The sequence below is a fragment of the Zea mays genome, chromosome 7, assembly GCF_902167145.1.
Source record: "Zea mays cultivar B73 chromosome 7, Zm-B73-REFERENCE-NAM-5.0, whole genome shotgun sequence".
Classification (NCBI taxonomy): Eukaryota; Viridiplantae; Streptophyta; class Magnoliopsida; order Poales; family Poaceae; genus Zea; species Zea mays.
The window spans coordinates 5,186,353-5,211,822 of record NC_050102.1 but is presented as its reverse complement, the minus strand read 5'-3'; the positions used below and the strand labels follow the sequence as shown (position 1 = coordinate 5,211,822).

At 55.1% G+C, this 25,470-nt stretch overlaps 1 protein-coding gene across 1 annotated transcript; it reads right to left on the bottom strand.

Annotated features, from left to right (window-relative positions):
- Window positions 1-1,972: 1,972 nt before the first annotated feature.
- On the bottom strand, window positions 1,973-4,105 carry LOC100284218 (anther-specific proline-rich protein APG). Its single transcript, NM_001157113.2, has 5 exons — window positions 3,698-4,105; window positions 3,432-3,562; window positions 3,045-3,278; window positions 2,638-2,899; window positions 1,973-2,516 (listed from the first exon to the last, which is right to left on the bottom strand). Exons 1-5 carry the CDS (start codon window positions 4,047-4,049, stop codon window positions 2,326-2,328), a joined length of 1,170 nt encoding a protein of 389 aa, NP_001150585.1. The 5' UTR covers window positions 4,050-4,105; the 3' UTR covers window positions 1,973-2,325.
- Window positions 4,106-25,470: the final 21,365 nt, after the last annotated feature.

Genomic DNA, 25,470 nt, shown 5'->3' with positions numbered 1-25,470 from the left:
ATATATATATATATATATATATATATATATATATATATATATATATAGGGTGATGGTAATGGGAGCCCTGGGCTTCCATTAGTATGGGAAGCCCCAGTCAGGTATATCTACGCGCGCTCGATCTCGTTCTGGCTCGAGCGGATTGCAGCGTAAAACGTGACCTAAAACAGCGTAAATGAGTACGAAATTTAGCGTAAATCTTATATCTGTTTTGTAACAGCAAACGAGGCCTAAAATTACGGCGTAAAAATCGCATGCAGCCGATCGTGCGCGGGTTCTGGCTCGGGCGGATTCCAACGTAAAACGTGAGCTAAAACAGCGTAAATGAGTACGAAATTTAGCGTAATTCCTATATCTGTTTTGTAACAGCAAACGAGGCCTAAAATTACGGCGTAAAAATCGCATGTAGCCGATCGTGCGCGGGTTCTGGCTCGGGCGGATTCCAGCGTAAAACGTGAGCTAAAACAGCGTAAATGAGTACGAAATTTAGCGTAATTCCTATATCTGTTTTGTAACAGCAAACGTAGCCTAAAATTACGGCGTAAAAATCGTGTGCACCTAAACGTGCGCGGGTTCTGGCTCGGGTGGATTTTAGCGTAAAACGTGAACCAAAACAGCGTAAATGAGTACAAATTTTAGCGTAAATCATCGATTTGTTTCGTAACGACAAATGGGTCTCGAATTACGGTATGAAAATCGCCACAGGCGCTGTCTCGGACGGATTTCGGCATAAAACGTGAACCAAAACAGCGTAAATGAGTATGAATTTTAGCGTAAATCATCGATTGATTTCGTAACGGCAAATGGGGACAAATTACGGCGTAAAAATCGTGCGCGGGTTCTGGCTCGAGCGGATTTAAGTGTAAATCGTGAACCAAAACAGCGTAATTGAGTATAAATTTTAGCGTAAATGAATAGAAATATCAGAAACAGACAAATAGATGGAAGCGGATCCATGAACTGAAATATAGGTCATAAAATCCTATTGACATTGGCATAAATATGTATACAAAATAGCATAAAAATAGGATCGCCGTCCTGCGGAACCAGCGCCTCGCATCTGGGATGCGCCACCACTTCGTGCCTAGGGTAGGATGCCGTCGTCGCTAGCGCCTAGGGAAATCCGTCGTCGCGACCGCTGGCACATCGCCGTCGTGCGCACCTCATGGGGCTGTCGCCGCGTGCGTGCCCTCGGGATCCGATGCCGCAGCGTGTCCCTAGATCCGCCGTCGCGCCACAGGGATCCGCCATCGCGAGCGTGTCCCCAGATCCGCCGTCGCGCCTCAGGGATCCGCCGTCGCGAGCGTGTCCCCAGATCCGTCGTCGCGCCACAGATGCTGGAGCGGCGGTGGCGGTGGCCATCGCAGAGACGGACGGGACAACCGCCGTTGTCACCGGGCCTAGGGTGCGTTGCCGTCGTCCGTCCGCTTCAAGAGCGCCGTCACCGCTTGCTCGCCTGCCTCGGAGCGTCGTTGTCGCTCGTTCCTGGTGGAGCGCCGCCGTCGGTCGCCTGCCTCGAGGTGACACCGCTGCTGTCCCCCAGGATCACCGCCGCTCGCACGCCCCAGAGAACCGCCGCCGCCGCTAAAACCTAATTCCTGGCGGCGTTGGGGTGTTTTTATAGTGGTGGCGTGGGCCGGATCGTGGGCCCGATGCACGTAATATGCGCAGACTATATTTGCATAAACTGATACACACATCAGCATAACTCGTATTATATTTTGGCGTAAGCAGTTAGGTACAATGAGCCAAAAAGGGTCCGGTGCGGTCGCGCACCTGGTCGGTACGTGGTCGGGGCTTCCTATAGTTAAATAGAGCTTAGGGCTCTAAATACATATATATATATATATATATATATATATATATATATATATATATATATATATATATATATATATATATATATATATATATATATATATATATATATATATATATATATATATATATATATATATATGGTTACACACCGTGAGGTACTTCCCGACCGACACGGTTCTACAAATGTAAAGGCGTTCTGGTTGGCTGGTTGCTGTCAGTGTCACAACTAGTTACATATCTGTGGTGGTTCTGTACAACATATAATAATCGTCGTAAGGATGATGGACTTGGAGCTAAAAACATACAAACTAGAACTAATGAATCATTATGTATGATATTGGCGCACAGGCATGTATAGTATATTTATATGTTAATATGTATCATACATTTGGCAAATGCCACTGCCATGTGGGGAGTCGTCCATGAATAATGGTCGACGTCAGGCCGTGTGTTTGTACGGGGAAAGGTAGAGCCCTCGTGCCATGCAGCAGCAAGTGTCTGTCTTCACATCATCAGGTACTTGGAGTTCTGCTGGATGAGCTTGTCCACCACGATGTCGTATGCCTTCTGCGTGGGGTGGAATCCGTCCCAGAATATGTAGTCGGGCGCGTTGGGGCACGCGCTGTGGTACGCGATGAAGATGGCGGCGTTCAGCACCGTGCTGCCGCAGCAACCCTCGCTCACGTCCTTGAAACCTGGAAATAATAATAAAAAACCAACATTATTCTGCAGTACGATCGATATATATGAAAGGGCCGGTTGGTATCTACTAGCTAGAAAAAAGGAGATAGTAGTATAGGGCCGGGCTAGCTTTACCGTACGAAGCTGGATTCTGGATGAGGTCGAGCAAGTTGTAGTATATGTCGACGTAGACGAACTTGGAGCCTGAACCGCTTCGCTCCGCGTTGAGGCGCTCTATCTCCTTGGAGACCCTGGAGTTGTACAGCTCCGACGCCTGGTTCCTAGCAGGATCGCACTGGCGCGACGGGCTCCCCGCGAGCGTGATCTGTGACGGGCAGCATCCTAGTGGCGGCACGCCGAGGAACGCTATCCTCTGAGCTCCCATGTCGTTCAGAGTCTGAAGAAGAGGAGGAGGAGGACGACGAAGAAGAAGAACAAGAAGAGGAGGAAGAAGCAGAACTCATAATCATAATCAGCGTGTCATTCAGAAATTAAAGACTACCGGCCGGTACGTAGTAGTGTGTCTACTTATACGTACGTACCCTTGTGAAGTTGATCGCCGAGGAGACGAGGAAGTCGACGTAGGACGAGAGGTCGTACTGGTGGCGTCTGATGGGGAGGATGAAGTAGTTGTTTACGATGTCGTTTGCCCCCATCACCGTGAAGTAGACGGCCTGCGAGACGACCCGCTCCATCTCCTCCTCCCCGGCCAGGGCCGCCAGCTTATCCTTGTAGTCCTGGAACAGCTGGAGCTGGTCGGCGCTCGACAGGGTCGTCTGCACCGGCCGCGGCACCAACGGTCTCAATTGTTACGTACGTAGTAGTAGTAACGGTTTTATTCTTCTCAGTCTCAGATAACATCTTCAGTAGTCAGTACGTAGGAGTGAGTGTGTTAATGCAGCTAGCTTCCGGACGACGTGTAAAGTTACCGCGAGCTTGGACGTGAGCGGATCGTAGCCACTGCCGCCGCAGGCGAAGGCCACGCCGGTGAGCAGGTCCTCGAGCTGCAGGTCGGTGCCGATGAACGGCGGCAGCAGCTCCTTGATGCCCAGCTTGGAAGCTGCGCAGTAGCATTGAAGTCTAAACAGCTGCTATAGTAGGCTAGTGTGTAGTGTGTATTATTATTGTAGTTAGGGACGGGGATGAAACATTATTATTCTTCAGCTAATAAGTCTAAACAACTCCACGTACGTACCTAGGAGGTCCCCGGGGACCAAGCCGTTGGAGAACCTCCCCGTGGCGACGCCGCCGGGGAAGTCCTGCCCGTACGGCGGGAAGTTGGCCTTGGCCTCCGTCAGCCGGTTGTTGTTGTTGCCCGGGTCCACGATGGAGTCGCCGAACATGAAGATGGCCGGGATCCTCTGCTGGGTGGCGGCGGCGGCGGCGGCCGCGGAGCCACGACCACCACCACCTGCCGCCGCCAGCGCCAGCGCCGCTACGAGCAGCAGTGCCCGGACGAGCCGCCGCCGGCACCGCGGCGCGTGGGCGTGCCCCCAGCTGGGACAGGGCGCCGTGGGAGACCGGGACCGATGAGAGTGAGACGCCATTATTGGCTTGCTTGCTTGCTTGCTTGTCCAGCTGCTGGCCCGCCCGACACCCACACCCCCATCCCACGACGACCACGAGTTTTTTTTATAGCGCGCGCCTTCCGGTCCGGTGTGTGTGAGCGAGTTCGCTACGCTTATTGCGCGTGCACCGACGTGATGGATCGTACTATCGGTCCGGCTGCGTGCTGTCTGTGCCGTCTGTCTCTGCATGATCCGGTGGTTGCGCGTTGCATCGGCCACGCTGCAGCTATTAATACGGGTGTGCGGTGTGTGTGACGTGAACGTGGGGAAGGGGCAAGACGAAGGAGGAAGGAGGAAGAAGAAGAAGAGGAGGAGGAGGAGTAGGCGCGACGGAGAATATTGTATTCAGGTAGTGCTGCCTAACTCGATCACAGCACAGATGCCTCTACGCCGGCCTAGCTAGGAAACTCCAGTGTCCAGCCTAACTCGATCGCCCCACCTAATTAAACTCTCTCTTCAATTCGAACACCCAATACACCGAACGCGCGGCTGAGGGAACACCGTACCCGACCAGAATGAAGACGCCCCATCGCACGACGTTCTGGTACCTCAAGTCGTTCCAAGGTGATGGGGGGTAGCTCGATCTGCATGCAATGGTATGCTCAATACAAGCCTAACTCTCTATTCAATTCCGACACCGAACACACCGAAAACCCGCGCGCGTCCCTGTGGGGGTGCCGAGGGTGCGGCCGCACCAGGCCCCCAAAAATAGAGGGCCCCTTCGCCACTGGACGATAGCATTTTTATATTAAACCTATCTATTATAGACACAAATACGTAAAAAGCGATGCATTATCGAGTTATCGACTAGTCTCGTTTATATTCTTAAACTGTCTCAATTACTTATCGAATACTCTATCCGTTTCAAAATAGTATTTGTTTTAGTTCTTGATTTTTATGTTTATATTGATGATGATGAATCCACTAAAGAAGCAAAACAAATTCTAGTTTGATATAGGGAGAGTATTATAAACTATACATATGATGGTTGCTTTGGCAGAGAGAAGCTTTTTAAAATTGAAATATTTTTGTGAACTATTTTTGGTCAACAATAACACAAAAGATGTTAAATGACTTGGTGATTCTATATATCGAAAAAAGTTGTTGGATGAGATTGATCTCAATAATATAAGAGATGACTTTTTATCACAAAATGTTAGAAGATATTTTTAATAATATCAGATAACAAGTGTTTTTTGCTATATTTTACATTTATTATCTTGTAAACTTCAAAATAGTGCATAATAATTTTTATATGTCAAATATTTGATTATATATGTATAGTTATATATATATTTGTGTGTGGATGGGCCTCGATATCGTATTTCGCACTGGGCCCCTAAAAAGTTAGGAACGGCCCTGCACCAGCCGCCCACACGGCGCGCTCTTCTGGTACCTCAAGACCTTAAATTTCCAAGTGATGGGGTAGCTCTGCTCTGCAATGGTATGCTCAACAGGATACACGAAGAACTAACCGGGCCGATCAACAATGATGACTCAGCAAGTTGCTGACTTGTATGCTCATGTTCAGGGACGCACCGCCCAACCGAAAAAGCTCCCTGCCAAAGAGTTATGAGCAGGACCGGCCCTGGGCCATGCGACGGAGACAACGGCGGCCGGGGCGCCCAAAACTGTTTTTATAAGCAGGAGCGGCTCCGTCCGGTTGATTTTTTAGTGGAATGGTTCTGGATTTGAGGAAAATATTCTTTAATTGGAGCCACTCCGTTCTAGTTAATTTGTAACCAAACAATAACAAAACTGGGACAGAACAGCTCCGTTCTACTTGGCTCTTCAACCAAACACTACCTATGTCTTTTGCTTACTGTAACCATTTTTTTTTAAAAAAAATAATGTCTTGTGCAAGTTATTTAGTTTTTCATCACCACTATCGCTATCCCTCTAACTACCTAGAGGATGAGTCTTTAGTATTACCTCGTGCCATGGGACAAGTCACTTGTGAAAGAAGCATGATGATGAATGCTTGCGGTTGTATCTTCTGTGTTGGATTTCATCTTCACTTGATGAATTATCCTAAGTTTTGGTTGTTGTAGGAGAGACTTGGTCTCGTGCCTCCTTTTACTTATCCTTCGATGTGGCCTTGTTTCTACAATGCTCCATAAAGTGCCCTTTCTTAGCGCATCAATAATATCCTTTGTGTAGTCTTTGTTCTCTTCTTTCGATTGTGCATCAATAATATCCTTTGTGTTCTCTTCTTTCAATTGTGCATTATATATGTCACCAACTTGGATGAAAACACCCATATGATTCATTTTTGTGAATTATCTTCGTCACCATCTCGGTTCATTTAATTGTTTTTTTTTCAACATTAGAGGTGGTAGTGGAGTCTTGATCCTCCTCCTCATTTTCATATTCGATTTAAGAGCTTGAGCTTAAGCTTAAAGTTTGCTTTCATCTTAAGCTTTCGGTTAGTCAATCGTAATTTATTGGATAGTGGGTTTATGTTATAGTGATTACTCACAAAACTCCAACCATTAACTTCACTAGGAGCCTCTGATACGAATAGAAGACACGAAACATAGTCAACTCTCATCTCACTGCTCGATCAAGTTGTAATGAAGCTACTCAGCTGTACGTGCGCATGATCAGGTTTATAATGTTGTTGCAGATCATCATCTTCCTGGTGGACGCTCGAGGGATATCACTGTGAGCATATACCTGCATCGACTTTGATCCGTGACTTCGAGCTACATATGATAAAAGCTCATGTGAATAGAGCCATCATTTTCCTTGAGCATGGTTCCTCCGCTGGATATATTCTTATCTCTAAATTTTTCAAATTCAGTTTATTTCTTGTTTTCATCCATGTATGTGTTATCTACTACCACGGACAGTCATAGAAAATTGTCACAAACATGGTGCTAGAGTATATTATGACGATTTTAATGACGAAGTTTAAATTTTCGTCATTACACTGGACCATCTTCCAAAAATCGTCATAAATAAGATGATCTAATAACGAGTTACTATATTGTCATCGACTATTCGTCATAGAAGGTCGTAATTATTGTAGTGTCGCTTCTCGGTCGAGTTGCAACGAAGAGCTAGGAGAGCATGTCTACTCAAACAACGTGTGCATCAGAGATAACTACATGGGTGTGCGGATGATCATACTTTGGGTTGCATCGTAGCGATGGCGCGCTAATATTGTTGGTGTGGTTGTCTTCTTCCTGATGTTGCTGCAGATCGTCATCTTTCTGTTGGATGCTCGAGGGATGTCACTGTGAGCATATACATGCAGGCTCACATACCTGCATCGACCATGATCCGTGACTTTGTAACATATGATATCAACTCGTGTGAATGGAGGCACCAGTGCCTTGACAATGGTTCTTCCACTGAATATATTCTTATCTTTTGAATTTGTCAAATTCAGTTTACTTCTTATTTCCATCCGTTTATGTGTCATCTGCTACTGCTGTGAATAGTAATATATTACACACGTTCACGGATCGTATCGTCACAAACTTTTTACGGTTATGATTGTTGTCGAGTCAACTAGCTAGCGACGTACGTAGTAGCTGATTGACGAGGACGCCCTATCATGATTATTGCCGCTTCTTCGGCCGGGAAGGAACGAACGACTACTATATTAGAGAGAGCATGTCCGGCCGGCACATACGGCTGGATGGTACACCGTAGTAATTAGCAGCTACACAGGCATGCAAATTAAGTCGTCTGTTTCTAGTATATACGGGTTAGCATTAATAATTAACAACCGGGTACTATATATGGGCATGCACAAGGTATATTAATACACCGTCTTAAAGATATGTTTAGGAGAAATGGCCTAAACATGTTGGCTAATAAATTGGCTAATTGTTAGTCATAAAAGAGAAAAAACGGTTAATAGATTCTAATCTATACTATACTTAAAGCATCAGTTTCAACGGTCGTCATACGTCATTTTTTTACAAATAACCACTCACAGCTATTTCAAATTAATCCGTTACACGTCTATAGATGCCAAACGACGTCCGACACGGGCTAGATGCACGCGGACCACAACTATAGCACAGGCACATCATGCCAGTCTGCTAACTGTGTCTGGCCAGCCCGTTAGCCCGTCGATCCATTTAATTAAATCAGCGTAACGACGTCCGACACGGGCTAGATGCACGCAGGCCACAACTATGGCACACAGACACTTCATGCCGGTCTGCTAACTGTATCGGGCCAGCTCGTTAGCCCGTCGATCCATTTAATTAAATCAGCATAAAATATTAAAAAACGGTGCATGAGGTGGGGTTCGAACTCATGCCCTGATAGAAGAAGGGCAGGAGACACTAGGTGAAATTGTCTAACCACTAGAACATCACGCTAAGATATTTTTAATATTGAATATAAATTATATATAGGTATATACGTTTTTTTGTAAAAATAAAAAAAAATAATCGTATCGGGCCGGGCCAGCACTACGGGCTGAGGCTACAGCCCAAGCACGACACGACGTTCTTGGCTCTTGCAAGCATTAGGTCGTTTCTGAGACCACATTGGCGCAATGGACTACATGGTGTTTGAGGTTGCTGAATTGGATGGAGCAGCAATGATTTGTCACACTAACAGCAAAATGAAAGGTTACTTGTTGGTTTCAAACGTTAGTAATTGCTACAAAGTAGCATAATTTATATGGAGCGTATCCAGTTTTATTGATGCCTGACTTTAGCAATCACTCCATATTTTGATCTATCTTTTTTATAAGTTTGACTTCATGGGACTTATTTTAGAAACTTGATCTCATAAACTTTCTCTTATTTGGTCTATGTATGATGAAATTATGTCATTTTATAATCTCTGTTCATTCAGTCAATCGTTGTGAACTCTCTTCTAATCGCTCACTTCATTGGCCGTGTTGTACCAAGACATATTTGCATGGAGTAAACAATAACATCAGTTAACCAAATCAAAAAAATATATTATACAGAGAGCGGAGACAATCAATAAAAAATCTTGAAATCTTTTTGATGGATAGTTTACGTGGGTATTGTTGTAAGCCGTCGCAACGCACGGGCAACCGACTAGTAGATCATAAAAAGAGAGAAAGGCGATCTCTGTACCCGTCGGTTTATTTCCTTCTCCCATGGCTAATTGCTTGTCGTGTAGGATAAACAAGACTATTACTATGTTTTAGACATCTATTAGCCAAGATTCCAAACATACATTGACTAATTATTTATTAGCTAGTTATTTGCCAGCTAATTGTTAGCCTTTAGCAAAAACTAACCTGGGGATTCAAACAGGACCTAAGTGAAGTATGCCTTCATCAAGACACACACATGTGACTCGGTTCTCTAAATACGTCATGTCATGTTTTACAGTCTTAGAGAAATTTTACTGAATAAGTTACCAGGCGGCGGAGCGGGAACCCACTAAACCACCGTCACCAAAAATGATCAATTAACAACGAGTCTGCACCAAAATGGAGGCGGCGGAGCCGGAACCCACCACCACCAAAAAAAAAATGGAGAATGAAGGAATGATGGCTTGTGGTCACCAAAGTGCGTTGGCTATTGCTGTACGAGTATAACTATGCGAGGCCCACATTAAGCTACCACCGAATATGCACCTTGACTTTGCCCCTGTATTAAATTCTACAAATATCGCTCCAACAAAATCGACTTTTATGACGCTCGCCACAGGAAAGTCAGTATTAGGGTCTGTTTGTTTACCCCCATGGATTATATAATCTGGATTATTTTTGGAGGAGTATTATATAATCTGAGTAGTCCTGTTTGTTTACCCAGATTATTTGAGTGTCAGGCGGTGGGATCCTGTGTCAGGCGTGGAGGCTTCTCGCGGCGGGATTCGGTAGATTATAATGCAATGGTGGGTAATTTCTAGGAAATTTGAAAGGTAGTGGGGAAGTGGAAAAAAATAATCTGAAATAAGCACCTCCTCACTTGCTTATGAATTATCATAATCCAAGGGGTTAAATTATATAATCTGGACAAATAAGCTGGACTGTTTGTTTGCCTCTTAGGATTATTTAATCTAGATTATATAATCTGGGGTAAAGAAACAGGCCCTTAATACTGCCTCATATGTAGTCCAGAATAATTTTTTAATCTTTAGATCGATTGTTTTGTGTATTTGGAACTAAAGACCTTGTTCTGTGGTTCTAGTTGTCGGCGTTTCGAGACAGGGGGGTCTCTAAGCCGACGAGTGAGTGTGCTGCGTGCCCCAGCCCAGATGGGTCGAGCGCGTGGGCGAGCGCGAAGGGGGGAGAGGCGAGGTGGCCGGAGTCGAGCGTGAGAGAGGTGGAAGTCCCGCGGCCTTCGTGTTCGTCCCGCGCCCAGGTCGGGTGCGCTTGCAGTAGGGGGGTTACAAGCGTCCACGCGGGTGAGGGAAGCGAGCGACCCTAAGAGAGCGCCTGTCCCGTCCTCGGTCCCGCGCGGCCAACCTTCTCTGAGAAGGCCCTGGTCCTTCCTTTTATAGTCGTAAGGAGAGGATCCAGGTGTACAATGGGGGGTGTAGCAGAGCGCTACGTGTCTAGCGGAGGGAGAGCTAGCGCCCTAGGTACATGCCAATGTGGCAGCCGGAGAGATCTGGGCACCCTGCTGGTGTGATGTCGTGGCTGTCGGAGGTGCGGCGGAGCCTGGCGGAGGGACAGCTGTTGGAGCGGCCGAGTCCCTGCTGACGTCGTTCTGCTTCCGTAAGAGAGCTGGGGGCCGCCATCGTCATAGAGCTTGTGGAGCGCCATCATTGCCCCTCTGGCGGTGCTGGCCGGATGGGACGCCGGTCTTGTTCTCCGTGACCCGAGTCGATTCGGGGTAGGATGATGATGGCGCTTCCTGTTGACGTGGCGGTCTGTGCCCTAGGCAGGGCGACGTGGGGGTTCCTCCGAAGCCGAGGTCGAGTCCGTCTTCTGTTGCCGTGGCCGAGCCCGAGCCATGGGGTCGGCCGAGGCGGAAGTCGTTCGGCCGAGGCCAGGGCGAAGTCCGAGCCCTGGGGTCGGGCGAGGCGGAGTTTCGTCGTCTTCCGGGTCTCAGCCCGAGTCCGAGCCCTGGGGTCGGGCGGAGTGGTAGTTCGCCGTCTTCCGGGTCTTAGCCCGAGTCCGAACCCTGGGGTCGGGCGGAGCGGAGTTCGCCGTCTTCCGGGTCTTAGCCCGAGTCCGAGCCCTGGGGTCGGGCGGAGCGGAGTTCGCCGTCTTCCGGGTCTTAGCCCGAGTCCGAGCCCTGGGGTCGGGCGGAGCGGAGTTCGCCGTCTTCCGGGTCTTAGCCCGAGTCCGAGCCCTGGGGTCGGGCGGAGCGGAGTTCGCCGTCTTCCGGGTCTTAGCCCGAGTCCGAGCCCTAGGGTCGGGCGGAGCGGAGTTCGCCGTGGCGCCTTTGTGAAGACCTGACTACCGGTCAGACTCACTCTGTCGAGTGGTGCTGCAGTCGGAGTGGCGCAGGCGGCGCTGTCCCTCTGTCAGACTGGTTAGTGGAGCGGTGGAGTGACGGCGGTCACTTCGGCTCTGCCGGGGGCGCGTGTCAGGATAAAGGTGTCAGGCCACCTTTGCGTTAAATGCCCCTGCAATTTGGTCAGTCGGTGTGGCGATTTAGTCAAGGTTGCTTCTGAGCAAAGCCAAGGCCTCGGGCGAGCCGGTGATGTGTCCGCCATAAAAAGGGGGCCTCGGGCGAGACGGAAGTCTCTCGAGGTCGGCTGCCCTTGGCCGAGGCTAGGCTCGGGTGAAGCATGATCGAGTCACTCGTGTGGACTGATCCCTGACTTAATCATACCCATCAGGCCTTTGCAGCTTTATGCTGATGGAGGTTACCAGCTGAGAATTAGGCGTCTTGAGGGTACCCCTAATTATGGTCCCCGACAGTAGCCCCCGAGCCTCGAAGGGAGTGTTAGCACTCGCTTGGAGGCTTTTGTCGCACTTTTTTGCAAGGGGACCAGCCTTTCTCGGTTGCCTTTCGTTCCGGCGGGTGCGCGCGAGCGCACCCGCCGGGTGTAGCCCCCAAGGCCTCGGAGGAGTGGTTACACTCCTTCGAGGTCTTAATACCTCGCGTAACGCTTCGGCTGGCCTGGTCGTTCCCTCATGCGAACTGGCCGTAGCCCGGGTGCACGGTCGGGGCCCAAGCTCTCGGGCTGGTATGTTGACGCTGTCAACGATTTGGCCGGAGCCGGTTTTTGCGAGAGCAGCCCCCGAGCCTCCGCACAGGGCGAGAGGACGATCAGGGACAGACTCGACTTTTTACATACGCCCCTACGTCGCCTTTCCGCAAGGAGGAGGGGGGAGTGCGCCATGTTACCCTCGATGGGCACCGAACATGGTGTCTCCGGTGAGCTGCAAGCGGGTAATCCGAGTGGACGTCCGTGCCCCGTTCGTTGGGGGTCGGCTAGGGGCCCAGAGGCACGCCCAAAAGTACCTGCGGGTGACTTGCCGGACCCGGTCCCCTGGCGACGGGGTCCGAGGGCTCGATGCCTCCCTCCGATGGGATTCCGTTACAAGATCGTTCCCGCTGGTCTCGGAAATGTCCTAGGGTACCTCGGGAGCGCAGCCCGAGCCTCGGTTATGTATCGAACGTACCCCTGGTCATCCCTCGCTCGGTGTCTGAGGCGACTGTGAACCCTTCGGGGGCCAGCCTTCGAACCCCTGATCAGTAATGGGCGCGGAGCCCGAGTAGCCTGAGGCGGCCATGGAACCCTTCGGGGGGCTGGCCTTCGAACCCCTGACCAGTAGTGGGTGTCGGGCCCACGCGATCTGAGGCGGCTGTTGAACCCTTCGGAGGGCCAGCCTTCGAACCCCTGATCAGTAGCGGGGGGCTCGGAGCCCGGTTCCTTCGCGGAGAAGGATCCCTTTCGGGGCATCCCCCTTTCCCGGTCCCTGTTGCAAGAGATAGAGAAAGAGGAAAACGGAAAAGGATACGAAATCGGACGACGTGGCGTACCTTTTCTGACGCGGTTATTATGGCGAAGGTGAAGCGTCGCGCGCTCCTCCCGTCAGAGACGCCGCCTGTCCCGCCGCGGAGTAAATGAGACGGGGTGAGTGGTTGGCGGGGCGGCCGTTGCGCGTGTGCGATCCGTTCGAGGAACGGGTCACGGGTGCACCGTTTCCACGCCGTGAGAGGAGGCTCTCTTGCTGTCCCGGGATGGGACGTGAGCCTGGCTGACGACGTGACCGCTGCGCCCGCCCGCCTGCCACCGCTATTACTGCCGGCCCACTTTCGGTCGCTTTGACCGACGCGCCAGGCTGGCGCTGTTGGGTTGCCTCGAGTCGCGGCATTGGCTCCGCAACCGAAGAGGCGCGATGGTGGCACAAGTAGCGGTGCGGTTGCTTGCATGCAGCAACTGGCGCGCCGGTTGCTCGACGCGTGGGCCTGGGTTCCCAAGCTGACGTGTCAGAAGTTGGAGAAGCGCGTCCACCTGGCGCGGTTGCATGCCGCCTGCATGGCTGCCCGCCCCTTCTGCCCGTTGGTCTGGGCGAAAATGGGGGGTCGCTTGTAACCGCTGGACGGTCGTGCGCACCACGTGCGGCGGTTTGGCTTCTTCTGCCCTGAGCCGGCTTGCATGACATGCGGGACCCAGCCCCCGAGTCGCAGGGGAGGGCCTTGGAGCGTGTTGGAGAAGACTCAGCCTGTGGCGCCTGGGGGCGCACGTAGGGAGAGTTGCCTTTAAAAGGAGGGAGACTCCTTTCGGAAGGCAACCATGTCTTCTTCCTCCCTTAAGCGTCGTGTCTTCCCATCTTCCAAGCCCCCGGATGGGGGGTATCCGCCGCCTTTCCGCCTCCTCGTTGGAGGAACGCAACTCCGTGGGAGTTGGTACCTCTCAGCCATCGTTCGGCTTCAAGGATTTTCATCACGCAGCCCGGTCGCACCCCTTCACCGGCGGTCACCCGAGAGGGCGACCTCCAGCTTGATGGTGGGGGAAAGCGAGCCGGGCTGCGGCCTCTGCCCCTCCCTCAGCCTCAAGGATTTTCATCACCAAGGCTGGGGAGGGGAGAGTGCCGAGTTGGGGTTGGCCCCTGCATGGGCGGCGGCCCGCTCCTTCACTCAGTGATGGGGGGAGAAGCGGGCATTGCCCGTGGCGTCCGGCAGCTGCAGCGTGCCCGGTCTTTAGCCGCGAGTGGCTTCGGGGCCGCTCGCGGCGCCGGCGTCCGCCACGGCAGCTGGAAGAGGTTCTTCCGCCGGCGCGGCGGCCGGGACCAGCCACGGGCTGACCTCCAACTTCTCGGCCTTCTGCCCGTCCTTGCCTCACGAGTTTTGGCATGGGCGGGGGCCTCCTGGCAGCGGCATCGACCCTGAGGTCAGCGCTGCCGCTGTTCGGCCCCCCGGAGCAGAAGTCGTCGTTGCCGCCGCTGCCGGAGCAGGTGACGGCGTGCCGTCCGTCGGCCTTCCGTTGCTCCGCAGGCCTTCCCCCTCGGAGTGGGGTCGTTCATGCCTGCGGAGGGGGAACCGGAGTTCCGTTCGTAATGGCACTTCGAATGCCAGTGTTTTTTGTTCATCGTGGCTGTCGGGGCCTGAACATGTATGTAATTTCGGCACGGAGCCGTGTTTTTTCCTCATTTTCGAGCACTAAGTCTCGCCTGTTGGTTATCTGAACCGCTTTACCAAGCATGAGTCGCCCCGTGTTAAGGTGACGGGCGAGGTATCCGTATCCCGGAGGCGTAGGAATCCCTCGGCCCGTTTGGCCTTGTTGTCTGGGGCTCCTCTAGCTTAGTTAAAGAGACCCCTCGGCCGCCCTTCGGTGGACCGAGGCCAGGGGTAGCGATATCAGTATGAACAGAGGCGGAGTTGGCTCGAGAATGGGAACCTGGTTGGCCGGAGCCTAGTCGTGTTGTCCGTCAGCGGAGCCGACGCCAAAGTTGATCAGTTGAGGCTTCGGGTCGGGCTGGCGCCCTTGGAAGCCGGTTGACCGAGGCCCCGGGGGTAACCGGTTGAGCCGCCTGCTCGGGCCGGGGTCCCGGAGGAGTCCCTGGATCGCGTCGCCGCCCGAGGCTGGGTCGGACTTTGCTGAAGACGTCGTCGATGCCGAGGGTGCTATGGCTCCCTTCAGCGTGAAGACCCGAGCCTGCAGGATCAGATCATCTTGTAGCGTGTGCTTTCTGCGGCCGCCGAGGCCAGAAAAAGCACACCCTCGCCGCGCTTGCGAAGCTGCGCCTTTTTTCCTCTTGTTTCGAGCATCTGGACTCTGTCGGTAACAGGGATGTTTGTATGAGCGAGAGTTGTTTTTCGCGGAAGGGACGAGTGAGGTATCCGTATCCCAGAGGCGTGGGAATCCCTCGGCTCGGTCGACCTTGCCGCTTACGCGTACTTTCACCCGTCCATGAGGCCCTGTCCCCGACTTAGTCGAGAAAGCTTGAAGGACTGCTTCGGCAGGAGAACTTCCGAACGTGAAGACTTGTTCGGTCCACGGGGTCACTTTATCCGAGCGCAAGTTACTTATCGCAGAAGGTGATGAGTGAGGTATCCGTATCCCGGAGGCGTAGGAGTCCGTCGGCTCGGTCAGCCTTGGCTGCTTACGTGTACTCCGTCGTTTCCAGGATCCGCTTTTCGAAGTAGTCAAGAAGCACGAAAGAAATCCTGCTAAAAAGAGATCCTTTTTCGAGAAAAATTCGACGCAGAGGGGGTCTCCCCCCTTTTAGCCCCCGAGGGAGGGTCGGGCTTTGCCGAGGCTAGGCCGACCCTTCCTTGACGACTAAACTTTGCGTAGGTGCGAGGTATATGAACAACTTGAAAACATCTTAAGGGTAGAAGCGACGTAGCTGTTTGATGTTCCAAGCGTTGCCGTAGATTTCGCCTTGATTGTTGGCCAGCTTGTATGTTCCGGGCTTCAGAACTTTGGCGATGACGAATGGCCCTTCCCAGGGGGGCGTGAGCTTGTGCCTCCCTCGGGCGTCTTGCCGCAGCCGGAGCACCAGATCGCCCACCTGGAGTTCTCGGGACCAGACCCCTCGGGCGTGGTAGCGTCGCAGGGACTGTTGGTACCGCGCCGAGTGTAGTAAGGCCCTGTCCCGAGCTTCCTCCAGCTGGTCCAGCGATTCCTCTCGGTTGGCTTGGTTGCTTTGTTCAGTGTAGGCCCTCGCCCTCGGGGAGCCATTTTCCAGGTCAGTGGGCAAGATAGCTTCAGCCCCGTAGACCAGGAAAAACGGCGTGAAGCCCGTGGCACGACTCGGCGTCGTCCTTAGGCTCCAGACCACCGAGGGGAGTTCCTTCATCCATCGCTTGCCGGACTTGTTGAGGTCGTTGTAGATCCGAGGCTTGAACCCTTGTAGAATCATGCCAGTTGGCACGCTCGGCGTCGGATGAGCCACGGCGGCCCAGTCCACCCGGATATGGTGATCCTCGCAAAAATCCAAGAATTTTTTGTCGGTGAACTGGGTGCCGTTGTCGGTGATGATGGAGTTCGGGACCCCGAAGCGATGGATGATGTTGGTGAAGAATGCCACCGCCTGCTCGGACCTGATGCTGTTCAGAGGTCGGACCTCGATCCACTTGGAGAGTTTGTCGATGGCGACCAGCAGGTGCGTGTAGCCCCCGGGCGCCTTCTGCAAGGGACCGACGAGGTCCAGACCCCATACAGCGAAGGGCCAGGTGATGGGTATTGACTGTAGAGCCTGAGCGGGCAGGTGTGTCCGCTTCGCGTAGAATTGGCACCCTTCGCAGGTGCGGACAATTCTAGTGGCGTCAGCCACCGCCGTTGGCCAGTAGAAGCCTTGCCGGAAAGCATTTCCGACAAGGGCTCGGGGCGCTGCGTGGTGGCCGCAAGCCCCCGAGTGTATTTCTTGCAGCAGTTCCCGACCTTCGGCGATGGAGATGCATCGCTGGAGGATGCCCGAGGGGCTGCGATGGTAGAGCTCCTCTTCGTCGCCCAGCAAGACGAATGACTTGGCGCGTCGCGCTACCCGCCGAGCCTCGGCTTGGTCGAGGGGTAGCTCTCCTCGGCGGAGATATTGCAGGTACGGGGCCTGCCAATCTTGATCTGGCGTGGCCCCGCTCTGCCCTTCCTCGATGTTCAGTGCCCCGCCCTCGGGGGCCGAGGGTACCTCGGGCTGTGCCGAGGGTACCTCGGGCTGAGCCAAGGGTACCTCGGGCTGAGCCGGGGGTACCTCGGGCTGAGCCGGGGGTACCTCGGGCTCGGGCGCGTCGTTGAGCTTGACGGAGGGTTGATGCAGATCCCGGGAGAAGACGTCCGGGGGGACTGTCGTTCGCCCCGAGGCTATCTTAGCCAGCTCGTCTGCGGTTTTGTTGTAGCGCCGAGCGATGTGGTTGAGCTCGAGCCCGAAGAACTTGTCTTCCAGGCGCCGAACCTCGTCGCAGTAGGCCTCCATCTTCGGGTCGCGGCAGTGGGAGTTCTTCATGACTTGGTCGATGACGAGCTGCGAATCACCGCGGGCGTCGAGGCGTCTGACCCCTAGCTCGATGGTGATCCGCAATCCGTTGACCAGAGCTTCGTACTCGGCCACATTGTTGGACGCCGGGAAATGGAGGCGCAGCACGTAGCGCAAGTGCTTTCCGAGGGGCGAGATGAAGAGCAGGCCCGCGCCGGCCCCCGTCTTCATCAGCGACCCGTCGAAAAACATGGTCCAGAGCTCCGGTTGGATCGGAGTCGTTGGCAGCTGGGTGTCAACCCATTCGGCCACGAAATCCGCCAACACCTGGTACTTGATGGCCTTCCGAGGGGCGAACGAGATTGTTTCGCCCATGATTTCCACCGCCCACTTTGCGATCCTGCCCGAGGCCTCTCGACACTGGATGATCTCCCCCAGGGGGAAGGATGACACCACAGTTACCGGATGAGACTCGAAGTAGTGTCGCAGCTTCCGCCTCGTCATGATCACAGCATACAGCAGCTTTTGAACTTGTGGGTAGCGGATCTTAGTCTCGGACAGCACTTCGCTGATGAAGTAGACCGGCCTCTGAACGGGCAACGCATGCCCTTCCTCTTGCCTTTCGACCACAATCGCGGCGCTAACCACCTGAGTGGTCGCGGCGACGTAGACCAAAAGGGCTTCTCCGTCCGCCGGGGGCACCAAGACAGGCGCCTTTGTAAGGAGCGCCTTCAGGTTGCCGAGGGCTTCCTCGGCCTCAGGGGTCCGAGCGAAACACTCGGCCTTCCTTAAGAGGCGGTACAGAGGCAGACCTCTTTCGCCGAGGCGTGAGATGAAGCGGCTCAAGGTCGCGAGGCATCCCATGACCCTCTGTACCCCTTTTAAGTCCTTGATGGGTCCCATGCTGGTGATGGCCGCGATCTTCTCCGGGTTGGCTTCGATGCCTCGCTCGGAGACGATGAACCCTAGGAGCATGCCTCGGGGGACCCCGAAGACACACTTCTCAGGATTAAGTTTGACTCCTTTCGCCTTGAGACACCGGAATGTCACTTCAAGGTCGGAGAGGAGGTCGGAAGCCTTCCTTGTCTTGACTACGATGTCATCGACGTAGGCCTCGACTGTGCGACCGATGTGTTCACCGAACACATGGTTCATGCACCGCTGGTACGTCGCGCCCGCATTCCTCAATCCGAACGGCATGGTGACATAGCAGTACATGCCGAACGGCGTGATGAAAGAAGTCGCGAGCTGGTCGGACTCTTTCATCCGGATCTGGTGATACCCTGAGTAGGCATCGAGGAAGGACAGGGTTTCGCACCCAGCGGTGGAATCCACGATTTGGTCGATGCGAGGCAGAGGGTAGGGAACTTTCGGGCATGCTTTGTTGAGACCAGTGTAGTCTACACACATCCGCCATTTCCCCCCTTTCTTCCTCACAAGCACAGGGTTGGCAAGCCATTCGGGATGGAATACCTCTTTGATGAACCCTGCTGCCATTAGCTTGTGGATCTCTTCGCCAATCGCTCTGCGCTTCTCCTCGTCGAATCGGCGCAGAGGCTGCCTGACGGGTCGGGCTCCGGCCCGAATATCCAGCGAGTGCTCGGCGACATCCCTCGGTATGCCGGGCATGTCCGAGGGACTCCACGCAAAGACGTCGGCGTTTGCGCGGAGAAAGTCGACGAGCACTGCTTCCTATTTGGGGTCGAGCCCGGAACCGATCCGGACCTGCTTGGTGGTGTCGCCACTGGGGTCGAGAGGGACGGCCTTGACCGTCTCCGCTGGCTCGAAGTTGCCGGCGTGGCGCTTCACGTCTGGCACCTCCTTGGAGAGGTTCTCCAGGTCGGCGACGAGGGCCTCGGACTCGGCGAGGGCCTCGGCGTACTCCACGCACTCCACGTCGCATTCGAACGCGTGTTTGTACGTGGGGCCGACGGTGATGACCCCATTGGGGCCCGGCATCTTGAGCTTCAGGTAGGTGTAGTTGGGGACGACCATGAACTTCGCGTAGCATGGCCTCCCTAGCACGGCGTGGTAGGTTCCTCGGAACCCGACCACCTCGAACGTCAGGGTCTCCCTTCGGAAGTTGGAGGGTGTCCCGAAGCAGACGGGGAGGTCGAGTCGCCCGAGGGGCTGGACGCGCTTCCCAGGGACGATCCCGTGGAAGGGCGCAGCGCCTGCTCCGACGGAGGACAGATCGACGCGCAGGAGCTTGAGGGTCTCGGCGTAGATGATGTTGAGGCAGCTGCCCCCATCCATCAGGACCTTGGTGAGCCTGACATCGCCGACAACGGGGTCGACGACGAGCGGGTATTTCCCCGGGCTCAGCACATGATCGGGGTGGTCAGCCTGGTCGAAAGTGATGGGCTTGTCGGACCAGTCTAGGTAGACTGGCGCCGCCACCTTTACCGAGCAGACCTCCCGGCGCTCTTGCTTGAGGTGCCGAGCCGAGGTATTCGCCGCATGCCCTCCATAGATCATGAAGCAGTCGCGGACCTCGAGGAATTCTCCTGCTAGGTGATCTTCGTTTTTGTCGTCGTCGCGGGCCCTGCCACCCTCGGCGGGTGGCCCGGCCCTGTGGAAGTGACGCCGAAGCATAACGCACTCCTCGAGGGTGTGCTTGACGGGCCCCTGATGGTAGGGGCACGGCTCCTTGAGCATCTTGTCGAAGAGGTTCGCACCTCCGGGGGGCTTCCGAGGGTTCTTATACTCGGCGGCGGCGACAAGGTCCGCGTCAGCGGCGTCGCGTTTCGATTGCGACTTCTTCTTGCCTTTCTTCTTGGCGCCGCGCGGAGCAGACGCCTCGGGAGCCTCTTCCGATGGGCGGCCCTGGGGCTGCTTGTCTTTTCGGAAGATAGCCTCGACCGCCTCCTGGCCAGAGGCGAACTTGGTGGCGATGTCCATCAGCTCGCTCGCCCTGGTGGGGGTTTTGCGACCCAGCTTGCTCACCAGGTCGCGGCAAGTGGTGCCGGCGAGGAACGCGCCGATGACATCCGAGTCGGTGATGTTGGGTAGCTCGGTGCGCTGCTTCGAGAATCGCCAGATATAGTCCCGGAGCGACTCTCCCGGCTGTTGCCGGCAGCTTCGAAGGTCCCAGGAATTCCCAGGGCGCACGTATGTGCCCTGGAAATTGCCAGCTAAGGCTTGGACCAAGTCGTCCCAGTTGGAGATCTGCCCCGGAGGCAGGTGCTCCAACCAGGCGCGAGCAGTGTCGGAGAGGAACAGGGGGAGGTTACGGATGATGAGGTTGTCGTCGTCCGTTCCACCCAGTTGGCAGGCAAGGCGGTAGTCCGCGAGCCACAGTTCCGGTCTCGTTTCCCCCGAGTACTTTGTGATAGTAGTCGGGGGTCGGAACCGGGTCGGGAATGGCGCCCGTCGGATGGCCCGACTGAAGGCCTGCGGACCGGGTGGTTCGGGCGAGGGACTCCGATCCTCCCCGCTGTCGTAGCGCCCCCCACGCCTGGGGTGGTAGCCTCGGCGCACCCTTTCGTCGAGGTGAGCCCGACGGTCGCGTCGATGGTGCTCGTTGCCGAGGTGGCCCGGGGCCGCAGGCGCGGTGTTGCGCGTGCGCCCGGCGTAGACCGAGGCTTCCCGCATGAATCGGGAAGTCGCGGCATGAGGTTCCGAGGGACAACCTTGCCTTCGGGAGGCAGTGCTCTCGGCCCGTCGGGCCGCAGCGCCTTCCAGGAGATTCTTGAGTTCTCCCTGGATTCGCCGACCCTCGGTGGTTGACGGCTCCGGCATCGCGCGGATGAGCATTGCTGCGGCTGCCAGGTTCTGACCAACCCCGCTGGATGCGGGCGGCGGCCTGATCCTGACATCGTCGGCGACGCGGTGCTGGAGACCTCGGGGCAGGTGACGTATTTCTCCGGCCAGGGGTTGGCCCACCCATGCCTGTCCGACGTCCCGACGGATCGGCTCAAACGCTCCTGTTCCCTCGTTGAGCCTGGCCTGCACCTCGCGGACTTGCTCGAGTTGTGGGTCGTAACCCCCCGCCGGAGCGGGGACCACAGCTAGCTCCCGTGGGATGTCGGCGCGAGGCGCTGGCCTAGGGAGATCACCGTCCTCCGGCATGCCAAGATGGTTGCCTTCAGAGGGATTCCCTAGCTCGATGTGGAAACATTCGCGGCTTGGGCCGCAGCTCTCGTCGCCAAGGCTGCGGCTTCCATCGGAACGGTCGGATAGGTAGTAGTCACATGCGGTCATGAAGTCCCGCACGGCACTGGGGTTGCCAAGTTCGGAGAAATCCCAACCGATGCTGGGATCGTCATCTTCCTCGGACCCAGAGGGCCCGTAGGTCGAGACGTCCGTCAGTCGGTCCCAAGGCGACCGCATACGGAACCTCAGTGGGGTTGCACTCGCCTTAATGAGAGCGCCCACCAAAACGAGGTCGTTTGGCGGGTTGAGGCCGAGTCGAAATGACGCGAGATGGGAGTTAGTCGTTACCTTTTGGTCGACGAGGAGCGACGTAGTCACATCGGGGACTGGTTGCACCATCATCTCTGGTCTGAGGGCGACGTCCTGCAGGCTTTCCGCGAGCGCGCCGGCGCCGTCTTCTTGCTCGGGGTCAGCGTGCCGCGGGGGGACGGCGCTTGCCTCCGTCTTGAACGCGAGGTCGACGTCCGGCGTGCCTTCCGTCGGGGTGTCGGGGGCGTCGATTTGCTCGACGGCCGACGAAGCGCGGCCTCCCACCTGGCCTTGACGGCCCCGTCTCCTCCTCCGTTGGCGGGGGAGAGAACGGAGCGAGCCCGAATGTTGCCCTTCCACCACGCGGGGAAGACGTCGTCGATTCCGCCGCCGGCTGGAGGGTTGTCGGCCGCCATTGTCGTAGTCGCGCGGCGGTGGAAGGAGTATCATGTCGTAGCTGCCGTCGAAGGACATGAACTCAAGAGTCCCGAAACGAAGCACCGTCCCGGGGCGGAGAAGTTGCTGGAGACTGCCCATCTGGAGCTTGACGGGGAGCTGTTCGTCAGCACGCAGCAGGCCCCTACCTGGCGCGCCAACTGTCGGCGTTTCGAGACAGGGGGGTCCCTAAGCCGACGAGTGAGTGTGCTGCGTGCCCCAGCCCAGATGGGTCGAGCGCGTGGGCGAGCGCGAAGGGGGGAGAGGCGAGGTGGCCGGAGTCGAGCGTGAGAGAGGTGGAAGTCCCGCGGCCTTCGTGTTCGTCCCGCGCCCAGGTCGGGTGCGCTTGCAGTAGGGGGGTTACAAGCGTCCACGCGGGTGAGGGAAGCGAGCGGCCCTAAGAGAGCGCCTGTCCCGTCCTCGGTCCCGCGCGGCCAACCTTCTCTGAGAAGGCCCTGGTCCTTCCTTTTATAGTCGTAAGGAGAGGATCCAGGTGTACAATGGGGGGTGTAGCAGAGCGCTACGTGTCTAGCGGAGGGAGAGCTAGCGCCCTAGGTACATGCCAATGTGGCAGCCGGAGAGATCTGGGCACCCTGCTGGTGTGATGTCGTGGCTGTCGGAGGTGCGGCGGAGCCTGGCGGAGGGACAGCTGTTGGAGCGGCCGAGTCCCTGCTGACGTCGTTCTGCTTCCGTAAGAGAGCTGGGGGCCGCCGTCGTCATAGAGCTTGTGGAGCGCCATCATTGCCCCTCTGGCGGTGCTGGCCGGATGGGACACCGGTCTTGTTCTCCATGACCCGAGTCGATTCGGGGTAGGATGATGATGGCGCTTCCTGTTGACGTGGCGGTCTGTGCCCTAGGCAGGGCGACGTGGGGGTTCCTCCGAAGCCGAGGTCGAGTCCGTCTTCTGTTGCCGTGGCCGAGCCCGAGCCATGGGGTCGGGCGAGGCGGAAGTCGTTCGGCCGAGGCCAGGGCGAAGTCCGAGCCCTGGGGTCGGGCGAGGCGGAGTTTCGTCGTCTTCCGGGTCTCAGCCCGAGTCCGAGCCCTGGGGTCGGGCGGAGTGGTAGTTCGCCGCCTTCCGGGTCTTAGCCCGAGTCCGAGCCCTGGGGTCGGGCGGAGCGGAGTTCGCCGTCTTCCGGGTCTTAGCCCGAGTCCGAGCCCTGGGGTCGGGCGGAGCGGAGTTCGCCGTCTTCCGGGTCTTAGCCCGAGTCCGAGCCCTGGGGTCGGGCGGAGCGGAGTTCGCCGTCTTCCGGGTCTTAGCCCGAGTCCGAGCCCTGGGGTCGGGCGGAGCGGAGTTCGCCGTCTTCCGGGTCTTAGCCCGAGTCCGAGCCCTAGGGTCGGGCGGAGCGGAGTTCGCCGTGGCGCCTTTGTCAAGACCTGACTGCCGGTCAGACTCACTCTATCGAGTGGTGCTGCAGTCGGAGTGGCGCAGGCGGCACTGTCCCTCTGTCAGACTGGTTAGTGGAGCGGTGGAGTGACGGCGGTCACTTCGGCTCTGCCGGGGGCGCGTGTCAGGATAAAGGTGTCAGGCCACCTTTGCGTTAAATGCCCCTGCAATTTGGTCAGTCGGTGTGGCGATTTAGTCAAAGTTGCTTCTGAGCGAAGCCAAGGCCTCGGGCGAGCCGGTGATGTGTCCGCCATAAAAAGGGGGCCTCGGGCGAGACGGAAGTCTCTCGAGGTCGGCTGCCCTTGGCCGAGGCTAGGCTCGGGTGAAGCATGATCGAGTCACTCGTGTGGACTGATCCCTGACTTAATCGTACCCATCAGGCCTTTGCAGCTTTATGCTGATGGGGGTTACCAGCTGAGAATTAGGCGTCTTGAGGGTACCCCTAATTATGGTCCCCGACACTAGTCAACCTTCATTGAAAGGAATTTTTAGGGCATGTTTTATTCGTGGCTAACTGCGCCACAGGTTAGTCGTTAGAATTATAGAATTAACCTTAAGCAGAAAAGTTAGATAAAATATAGCAAGTTAGACAGGGAACTAAACATGCCCTTAATCTTCTAGCCCCACGCCTATGAGCCCGGTCATGTAAATAACCCCAAGCGAATATGTCGATATATTTTCGGACATAGAGGAACATGACGAGCGTGAGTTCCTATTCGATCCTTAGGCTCTCTCTCTAGCGGAGGGTGCATATGGTCATGCAAAACATTGTTTTACATTGTACACTGCATTGCTTAGGTGAATTTGAGATATGAGGTACGATAGGAAGTAGGATAGAAGGACTGCTGAAGACAACCTTAGGTTCTCCCCTATATAGATGAGCACCGCGACCGGCTTTGGGACACATGATCCGGCCCCAAAACTGTCAAGGTACAGGTACCTTTGAGAAGGTCCTAGGACATCGTGGCCCGAGTTAGGGGACCTCATTTAGGAGTATTGCCTCTCACTTTGTCGTTGTCATGGCATACATTTTGTCCATTGTAGACATTGCTAGGCGACCAAAATAACGCCTCTTGGACCCAATATTTTAAGGACGAGGTAGTCGTAGTGAACTGTTGCCTAAAGATAGAGTTATAGAGAAGTTCGAGGTCAGCCATGGCAAACTCCATGTACTCAATACATAAGTTTTTACATGTACCGAAGGTGGTCGAGAGCCTAACGACCCTAGCCAGGATATGAATCATTTAGATCCCTTAGTGATGTTTTGGTAATTAATGACAACTGTTTGTGGACTAACCGTTCTTGGAAAAATAAGAATGCAGGGTTCGACCATATAAAACAGGAAATCTTGGAGATTTATAAGCAATGGTTGTGGATCAAGTAAAGGCAAAGGTATATTATAGGTTTTGTTTTTGCCGGTACTTAGGAGTTTAGAGAAGATACTTGTCGGGGACCATAATTAGGGGTACCCTCAATGCTTCTAAATCTCAGCTGGTAACCCCCATCAGCACAAAGTTGCAAAGGCCTGATGGGTGCGATTAAGTTAAGGATCGGTCCATTCGAGAGACGCGATCACGCCTCGCCCGAGCCCAGCCTCGGGCAAGGGCAGCCGACCCCGGAGGATCTACGTCTCGCCCGAGGCCCCCCTCCAGCAACGGACACACCTTCGGCTCGCTCGAGGCCCAGTCTTCACCAAGAAGGAACCTTGGCCATATCGCCACGCCGACCGACCAAATCACAGAGGCATTTAATGCAAAGGTGGCCTGACACCTTTATCCTGACGCACGCCCTCCAGTCGACAGAGCCGAAGTGACCGCAGTCACTTCGCCGCTCCACTGACCGGTCTGACAAGAGGACTGCGCCGCCTGCGCCGCTCCGACTGCTGAGCCACTCGACAGAGTGAG